Raw genomic sequence first — 9,956 nt, 5'->3', positions numbered from 1 at the left:
TTTGCCATTTTTTTCCCATATATGTCCTCCTGGTCATTGTTGGGTTCTTGCATTGCCAGGTTTTTTTTGTTGTTGTTTTATACATACATTACATATATACATATATTTGTATATATATACACAAGCATGACAATTGTTATTTTGTATTAAACACCTTATGTGTGTCTTTTTAAATGTGCTGTTTCCATAAAGTTATTATTAGATTTTATATATATATATATATGTATATGTGTAATCACTTGCAAGAGGGCAGCGCTATGCGGAATCAACAGACAGTCCCAGCCGGCAAACGTTGGAAAATCGTACTTTCAGGAGAAGCTACCTCTTTTCAGTGAAATCAAACGGAAACTATTACATAACCCCCCAAAAAAAGTAGTTGGTTTGGTCCGTCATTGGTAATTGTGGAAGATTATCATGGGCATGGATCTAATCGTCCAAAAAAATAAAAGCACAATCAAGTCCTTCACGATGAATGCGAATGACTTGATGAAATTTTTGCTTCTTGGTTCCGCTCAACGCCTTTTTCTGAACAACACAAAAGGTAGAAACGCTTTTTGACGCTGGTGCTTGGTTTGGAAAACGCAACATACCGAGAAAAAGCAAAATATGTGCAAACTGTCTGGTACTTTGGAGAGGAACGCTTAGATTCTGCGAGTTTAGCTAATGCGTGCCTTCACCTGTAACGACAATTTGACCACCAGATTTCGTGTGTGATTTTCAAGATGTTGTTTTTTTCATGGAAATCCCAAACTGTCGTCCAAATTATTGCACTTTCTTCAGGCTGCACAAAACTATTTAGGTGAAAAGGTGTCGTAGGACCAAAAAGCAGCGCCATGAGGTGAGGCAGTGGAGATATCGTTTTTGTGTGCATGTCATTTTGAATCCGAAATGCAAAAATACATTTGGGAGAAATTTCTATTTCCCACGAAAAAAAAAAAAAAAAAAAAAGACAAATGACGACTAAAGTAATTGAGGTCAACAGCATTTTTTGATCTGCGGTAACCTGACGAGTGAGAGTTTGAGATTTAAATAAATTCTTTCAAACAAAGTTAATATCATTATTTATATACTGACATAACCGTTAGATCTTTGTGCCTAATTCGCCTATATTGAGGCCCAGAATCAAGAAAAAAAAAATCGACATTTCCATTGTAGTTTTTTATTCAACTGAAATGTTTTTTCTGACACCGTATGTACATACTGCGTTTTGTTTCTCGACATTGTTTCAGCACTGAAATTTGGTGTTCTTTTGTTTTTTTTGGGATGAATTCTTCAATTGTGGTTGAAATGTGGCCCGGGTGTTTGGATTTGTGGAGACTTCACTCTATCGCCTAAATGCACATCTCAGAGGGGTTGTGATTTTATAAGATCAAAGATTTTAATAAAATGTCACATCACATCCTTGTCAAAATGATCATCTATCGCCATTTTGCATGACTGGCCCAAAAAAAGTCATTGGATTCTTTGAAGAAAGCCTTGAGTTTACTGAGGCAGGTTACAAAAAAAAGAGGATTACAGTCATTGTCTTTTTGGGGGATCCACACATGCAATTTCATAAACAAACACACAACTTAGTGGAGTCATGCAAGCAAAGTCAAAGCCTTGCCTGACTGCTAGTCCTCATGGTGCCATACATCACAACATATTTTACCCTCAGTTAGAAAAAAAAAAAGTAATTACTCCGATTGCAATTTGTGTATTTTAGATCAATAATAATGTTTTGTCTGGTGAAACATAGTTGCTCAAATACAAAACACGATCACTGTCCAAAAAGTGACTCAATTGAGTGAGCAATCACATTTTTGATCTCGGGCTCCCCCTGCAGGTTTTAATTGTAAATTACTCCTGTGACGAGAACTATCATTGGTGAGGACCGTGTGCAAAAAGGAAGATTTATTTACAGTTTCAACTAGTTAAAACAGCGCTAATATCCTGAAAACCGAAATGTCATTTGGCCACTCTTGCAGCGCTGCGCCGCAATGCAGCAAAAGAACATATCGCTCCCCAAAACCAATACAGCAAAAGAACATATTCCTCCCCAAAACCAGGGGCGGTGCTACAGGGGGGCCAGAGGGATTGCCAAGGCCACACCCCTTGTCACTCTGCGACCACCCATCTGGCCACGCCCCTACAGAGGAGAACATTTAATATCGGGGATTTTCTGCCATTTTCACATGGATGCTGTAAGCCTTAAAAAAAAAAAGTTGCCTATTTTTATGTCATGTTCTTGACTCATTTTGACAATTGAACAGACTAGTGTGCGTAATAATAACTTCCATAATGAAATTGTGCTAATGTGTTGGCGAGCACGCCCATTAGCCTGGGAAGTAACTCATAAATCAGCAAGATTTGGGAAATGTGCAGAATGTTGTCCTCCACCATTTGCAAAGATGCACTCAGACACGTGAGGCACATTTGCAATTTTGAGGAAATCAATTTGAAATGGCATTTTCGCGGTGAACATTTGCAAGGCGCTTTGGCATTTAGGACATGTTATTTTGCAAATGTCATTTCTGTTTCAAGAAATGAGCCAAACCAATGGAAAAAAAACGGAACAGATCAATAAATCCTTCCTGTCTGATGATAGCCGTGAATGTCACAATTGCGTTATTTTTCCTTTGCAAAACAATTCACAAATATTTAAGAAGCCCGTCACGAAAGCGCAACTGAGAATAGCCCGCTGATGTGGTTTGAAACTCAAACTCGCCCATGGGAGGGATGGACATCATTAAAAAAAAAATGTTTTTCATTGGCTGTTTTGAATGACCAAGCAGGCATGAAGATGCCATCATACTTTTTCGCTGTAAAAATAATTGCAGAGCGGATTGTCAAGCGAGTAACAGGGTACATTTCAACAGGATCAGTTGTCAAACGGAATCATTTCCGTCTGACTTTCTGTTAAAACCGCGTCGTGTTTATCAAACGAGGTCACAACTGGCACGTCCAAAGCTCGTCTCTGCTGCCGTTTTCGTAACCGGAGCATTCGCTTTCCTCCTCGTCGGAGTCGGAGATGTTTACACTGGCGCCGCTCAAGTGTCGTTACCCGATATAATGCAAAGTTTACCAAACATGACCGTGAAATCCAATCCGACACCCGCTGCTGCTCGGTCACGTGACCTGTGTGAGTTCAAGAGCGTCAAAGGACAACGCACTTGCTCATCCCTCCGACGTGAACTCACTCGTGCACTCCAACATGGCGTTTCGTTTGGTGAGGTTCAATTCTGGGGAATTTTGCTGATTCTGGTACTGCCTCATTTAGCACTTGTGTCTCGAGTTTTTCAACCACGACTCCGTTGATCGAACCATTCTCGTTGGGGCCTCGTCTGGGTTTTTAAAATCATGAAATTGAATAATCTACTGAATATAAAATGTCTTTTATCAACTTCTATCGCCCCGAGACATTTGATTAATTCAATAATTACTTTTAAAGGGTTTTTGTGTGTTGGTTTGGTTTATCTAAAATCTCGCGTACCCTCTGGAGTTCCTTCAAGTTCCCCCATTTGAGAAGCACTGCTGTAGTTTATGAATTCAAATGTTTTCAAGACACCAGAAGGCAGCAAAGAGTGCTGAGAAAGGGGCGGAGACAAAAGGAAGAGGAGGAGTCCGGAGGGCAGGTATAGCTGTTGACGAAATCTGGAATTATTATCCAAAAATTTACTTAATCTAGGCTCTCACACACACGCACACACGCGCGCGCACGCACGCGCGCGTGCTAATACACCCACACAGCATTTGTTTGGCCTGATAAGCAGAAGAAGAGAGGGAGAGGGAAAACACAACCCAACCAAAAGAGTCGAACCAGACGGAATAGTGAGTGTGTTAAAAAAAAAAAAAAGCGAGAGGCGTCAGATAGGTGATTGAATCCTCAAAAAAAAAAAAGGAAAGGAAAGGGGAAGGGAAAGGGGGCGGGGGGTCAACGTAAGTGAGCGACAGGTTGCCAGAGACGAACCAAAGTGTATCGGATCATGTCTCTCGATGGGAGAGTGGCTCTGGTGACCGGTGGAGCTCAAGGAATCGGACGAGCTGTGGTCCAGTCCCTCCTGCAGAGTTCAGCGAAGGTCAGTCCAGATCGCGCTCCCGCCATTGCTTCCTCTTCGTAACATGAATCGCCGTGACACCTTTTGTGTCCTCATTTTCTTGCTCAACTCACTTGACTCTTTGCTGCACAACCTGTTTGGAGCAAACTGGCGGCACACATTCCGTCTGCTAATCCGCATCACTGTCAAAGAATTCTTCTGCTCGGACACTCAACTGTTTTGATGAAACAATTTGCGCTGACCATTTAGCCTGATTGGGAGTCCGGCGTGATTTCAATCTGCAACAACATCCGCGATTTTGTGTCCTTTTTAGGTGGCTGTCGTTGACCTGAACAAGACTTGCGGGGAAGAGTGCAAGAAACAATTGGACGCGGAATTTGGAGATGACAGCAGCACTTTTATTCAGTGTGATGTTTCTAATGGAGACTCGCTAAGAGGTCAATGTCCCTCAGCATGTGTGGAAGTGACATATTGGAATAGGAAACATTTATTACACTTATTCCGTTATAGGAAATACAAGCAGCGATCAGAGTGGAGCTCAAAATCAAGCTTGTCTGGTCTTGTACGGAGTCACATGGCTGCTTGTTTGGCTGCATTTCTGCTGTTGGGTCGACATTGCGGCTCGGTGAACGTTGAACGTTGTGCACCGCAAATGGCGAAACGTGGCGACGAGTGAGTGAAACGGCAAGCACAAGGAACGAGCTTTCCGTTCGCGACGAAGGCTGCAAAGGCCTGTGCAATGCCGTTTGATGTTGCTTCGAAATGTGCGATCGTATGACTGCTGTCAATTATTGTTAGAAGTTTTCTGAAGTCAGGTGTGTTTGTTTCTAATTGTGTGGAATGCAGCCGCGATTGACACATGCAGGTTTTACCACCTCGCGTTTCGTCACTAGTTGATGAAACCTGATCTGTCTGCGCGCATATGGAGATAAACAACGAGCTGGTGGCTCTCCAGAGCGAGAGAAAAAATTGGAGAAATGTATGGAGTCCCTCACAATTTCTAACATCCCACTTTTTAAATAGCTTGCTCGGCTAGCTGGGAACAATTCGGAATGGAGTCGCGATGAGCGAATAAAACATTTACTTTTGCGGTTGTCATAGAAGCAGCATAACCTTTAAATACTCAACAGTTTGGCAATGTGAAAAAAAGATGTTCAAGAATACACGGCAACAGACAAAAAAATCAAAATGTGACCTGAAGGACTCGCCGTCAAGTTCAAAATCGCTGATTGCCGATTTATTTAAAAAAAAACCATAGCATAAAAGATATGCTAATGCACGACATTTGCCTTTTTCAGAAAAAATGATTTGTTGTCTGTTGGGCTTTGACGAGACTTTTTTTTTTTTTTTTTTAGGACGAATTGATGTTAGACGAACTGGCAAACCTGTGAAATTTACTAACGGAAGCACGGTTAAACTCTCATGACCCTTGCGATACCAACATCTGAAATCTGTCGTTTAGGCGCCTTCCAGAGCACAGTCGACCAGTTTGGTCGTCTCGACATTGTCATCAACAACGCTGGAATCAACAATGAAAAGAACTGGGAGAAGACCATACAAGTAAATCTGGTGAGGTCATAAACCGATCACATGGTTTGTTTTTTTTGCAAGGCGCCGTTGCGATATCTTGAGAGCGCTGTGTTGAAAGTAAGCCAATTTGGGTCAAATAGGTAAACCGGCACTCGATCCAAAAGAACCGAGCCTATGCCGGGTTATTTTCTGTATACGCAGCGCATTGAGTTGAGGATTTCACCCAGTACATCGGATTAAGATTTGGATCTCAAAAGTGCCCATAGAGATGAGTTAAAGATCCACAAGTGGACAACAAAATGGTTTCCCGCCGTATCAAGAGAGCTGCAGTTGGAAAATATTCAACATTGACAACACGTTGCTTTGCCCTATCAGGGAAAATCAAATGACTCATTTGCTCGATTTGTTGGGCGCACTTTTTACATCGGATGATCGTCTTGACACAACACACCCATTTTCTGCCTGTCCACCCTGACCAGGATGTGAACTTTGACCCCTGGATCTTAAGTCAGCAGCAATAGCCACGCAGCGACCGCAAACGTCTTGGGAGAGTGTCACGTTAACAAACGACCGCCCGGTTCTGATCTTTAGCCCGCCCAAATCCAATTTTCAAATCGGTCTGTTAGGTCAAAGTCATGAAGCCAACCGACCCTGCGACGAGTGCGGTCCGAAACCAGCACGGCGCTTTTTGTCTGTGTCACGTTTTGAGTACGTTGGCCACAATTTTTGGAAGGATTGGAGCCTTTCCAACACGATTTCAATGAATGCGGACAAATTTGTCTCATGATTTCTATCGTGCTGGAGTTATTTCCTTTGTGCGGTTTGACTGATTTCCTGTTCCTGCTAATTCTTTGTCCAGAGGCATAATGCTGTCAACTCTTTCATTTTTTTTTCATTCAAACAGTCGAGAGAGTAGGACCGCTCTTTTTTTTTTTCATTAGGATTTTGCATGCGACAAACTCGGCCGAGCAAACAAGAAAGAAAAATAAATTTACATTATGTTGTCTGAGAAATGAATACAACTTTTTTTTTTTTCCCTCCCAAACATCAACCAATTTGAAATGTAACTTTTTTGATGACAATGTTTCAACCCAAAAGTAGGCGGCTCATAGTCAAGCCATTTCAAAGTTTGTCTTTTCTGAACGAAGAGCGAGCTAATGAAGCGCATGAGGTGTCGCTCGATACGACGCGTGAAGATCCACGCCGAAACATACACAAGGAGTTGCTCGGGGAAACTTCGGCTTGGCTGGACACTGAATCTGTTTTCTGGCGGAGCACGGCGAGCAGGCGTGCTTATCTTTGCCATCGCTTGCCTGTTGAGCTAATTAAGAGGAGGAAATTCCACATGAACAAACGTAAGCGGTGCTTGTTCTCCAGGGACTCATCTAATCTGTTTTTTTTTCCTTGTGTGTGTGTGTGTGTGTTGTACGTTTCCAGGAAGAAAGTAAAGTCCTGCCTAAATCGTTTCAAAGAAACATTTTGTTTTTCCCCCCTCTAGACGTCGGTCATAAACGGGACTTACCTGGCGCTGGAACATATGAGCAAGGAGTACGGCAAGGAAGGAGGCACCATAATCAATGTCTCTTCTATGGCAGGTAACGTTTACACAACGCAATTTTGCAGACCGATTGAGAACTGTCGATGAAACGAGAGATGCACAATCGCACGTCACGGGTCGAATGAAAATCTTGTTGGTTGAACTTCCGATCAAATGACACGCGAAGCCTCGTTTTACACAAAGGGGCCTTTTGAGTTTCACGCCCAAGTAAATTAAAGCATATAAAAGGAGAAAATCTTTATCGGAGGAGTTGACACTTTGAACGGTGGATTTTGGAAAACACAAGCGGGCTTTTGTATTTGGTGATTCATTGACTAGATGGACGACCTTTGACAGGACTGGAAGACGAGTTGGGTGGAGAAGCCAAAACGCGTACTCAAGTACCAGCACTGTTACTTTACAATAATACTGTAGTAAAAATGTAAAAAAAAAAAAAGTAGCCCTCTAAATCATGACTTGCGGAAGAGTAAATAAGTATTCAGTGAAAAGGCGACTCAAGTGCAGAGTAACTGGCACAAAAATGTTTTTCTTCATTATTGTGGAGTATTGAGCTGTGTTTTGCGTGGTTCCTTGCCTGTAGGGATGCACAAACCCTCGCCGACACAATATGGAGTACCGCATTTTCCGGTCGATCGGCTTTTTTCCTCAATTTGGAACCATGCGGCAAATACAACGCTGCGGCTTTTGGGTGGATATTTCTTTCACCACTAGGGGCGCTCTAGAGTTCGGAAAATACATGAAATAAATCTCCATTTTTTTTCCTCTTGCGCCTGTTCAGTTGTTGTGAACAATCTTTTGATGTACCTTTTATGTGCATTCACAGTCCAAAATCATTCTGTACATGCAATAAACATTTTTTAGTTGCTTCGGCTTATATACAGGTGCGCCTCGCGGTCCGCTGTTGGTTTTTCTTTGGAGGTTATTTCGATACGAATAATGATCATTAACGCGTGGGTGTCTTTTGTGCCGCAGCCTTCCTGCACTCTCCTCACCAGCCTGTCTACACGGCCACGAAACACGGCGTCATCGGTTTCAGCAGGGTCATGGCCGTAAGAAGTAGACACGCACATGCGCGACACACGTCAAAGCAAACGTATACGTTGGAGTGGGACGTCAATTTATTGATTTCTTTCTTTTTTTTGCAGGATGCATCTTCTCAGAGTGACTACGGCGTGCGTATCAATGTGCTGTGTCCGGCTTTTGTTGACACGCCTCTGCTCCACTCAGTAGAACAGGAGGAAAACATGGGGAAATTTGTCAAATTCAAGGATGATTTCAAGCGCAGCATGAGCAAGTTTGGAGTTTTACAGTGAGTCGGCCCGCCGTCACACACGCACGAGCGAGCTTTGCAGTCCTACATTTGCCGCCTGGAATGAAGCGCAGAGGAAAGAGCGTGAATGCGCACACCAACCCCGGCCGGTTATATTTCGGACATTTCGCGACCCTGAAGTCGTGTCATTGATGGTGTGTGATGAATATGAGGTGCCCAGCCACAAATTGTAACCAAACGCAACAATCAACAGATTTAAAAAATGCTTCGGTAGGTCAACCAGATCTCGTTTTTAAAGAAAGAATTAAAAAAAAAATTCAATCACGGAAGAAAGCGAGGAACCACGGAGGCCTCTATTCTGTTCACATTGCAGATTCAGTCAAGCTCCTTTTTTTTTTTTTTTTGTATGTTTGCTAGCAGTAAGGAAAATGTTTTGCCTTTGAGGGAATTCTCCAAATTGCTCACACGAAAGAAGATGCAGTGGCTTGATTAAGTCAAAAAGTCAAACACACCACGAAGGTCAACCCTCGTCGTTTCAATGAGCTCGACGTGCAGTCAGAATTGTTATTTCGTGCTGTGGTGCAAGATGCCGCCTCCAAAGTCTGCTAATTGACGTGCTTTTTGTCCCTTTGACCTCTCTCCAGGCCATCGATGATCGCAGAAGGCATGATGAGATTGATCACAGACACCAGCCTGAACGGTGCCGTGATGAAGATCACATGCTCCAAAGGAATCCACTTCCACACATACGAGCCCACGTCTGCTTGATCAGCGCCGAATGGACAGCCGCAACCCCAAAGACTGAAACGGACCTCAGGGCAACGTGGGTGCGAGTCCAAGCGGAATACAATCCACAATTGTTTGGATTGGACGGCACCGAGCGGCCTGAACAGAACCAAAGCACGTAAATACAATTAAGCAAAGTCGAGTATGTGACGCAAGAATGGAATTGATGCAATCGAACCTCATAAGTCACAAAAAATTGGTTCAAAAAAATCAGTACTGTTGGTCAGTCCACACGCGATGTTGTTATTTTGTGCACATCATCGACCAATTTAAAGGGTTGAGCAAACTTGCCATTTTTGGCATCTTCTCAAAAGTGACGAACATGGAGGTACGAGATTTTGGCGTGACGCTGGCTATTTTTTTTTGGCAAAGTTTGTAACGGGTATTTACTTGAATAATATCTTGGAAGTAATCTAAAATCACCAAATATTAAGTCTATTTCAATTGAAAGATTGTTGTAATCGCTTTCTTTGGTCCCTGAATCCCATCTAAGCGGGCCTTTTTCTTTGAAACGACTCTCAAGTCTTGAGTCGGGCCCACAAGCACCAAACTCCAGCAGTGTTGCTTTGCAAGGTAACGTATCCAAGTTGTTTTTTGACGTGAAGAAAATCTGCCACAGTATTTGAATTTGGCTTTGCAAAGTATGCAAATTATTTTTTAAGTAAATTAAACAGAGTTCAAATATTTGTGAGAGAGAGAGATTTGAAATTCCACTAGAAAACACGCGACTCGTTCTGACACTGAAGAAACATCAAAGTCCAAAATTAAACGTCGT

At 42.7% G+C, this 9,956-nt stretch overlaps 1 protein-coding gene across 1 annotated transcript; it reads left to right on the top strand.

The window, feature by feature from the left end:
* The first annotated feature begins 3,932 nt into the window (after positions 1 to 3,932).
* On the top strand, positions 3,933 to 9,700 carry LOC148332823 (15-hydroxyprostaglandin dehydrogenase [NAD(+)]-like). Its single transcript, XM_088302651.1, has 7 exons — positions 3,933 to 4,058; positions 4,351 to 4,474; positions 5,500 to 5,606; positions 7,066 to 7,162; positions 8,098 to 8,174; positions 8,271 to 8,434; positions 9,040 to 9,700. The coding sequence occupies exons 1-7, from the start codon at positions 3,966 to 3,968 to the stop codon at positions 9,161 to 9,163; spliced, it is 786 nt and encodes a 261-aa protein (XP_088158777.1). The 5' UTR covers positions 3,933 to 3,965; the 3' UTR covers positions 9,164 to 9,700.
* The last annotated feature ends 256 nt before the right edge of the window (positions 9,701 to 9,956 follow it).

The sequence above is a fragment of the Idiotropiscis lumnitzeri genome, chromosome 8 (assembly GCF_059441095.1).
Source record: "Idiotropiscis lumnitzeri isolate Australia: NSW breed Sydney's pygmy pipehorse chromosome 8, RoL_Ilum_1.0, whole genome shotgun sequence".
Taxonomy (NCBI): Eukaryota; Metazoa; Chordata; class Actinopteri; order Syngnathiformes; family Syngnathidae; genus Idiotropiscis; species Idiotropiscis lumnitzeri.
Note: the sequence above shows the minus strand (reverse complement) of the source record. Positions and strands in the feature narration are given on the sequence as shown.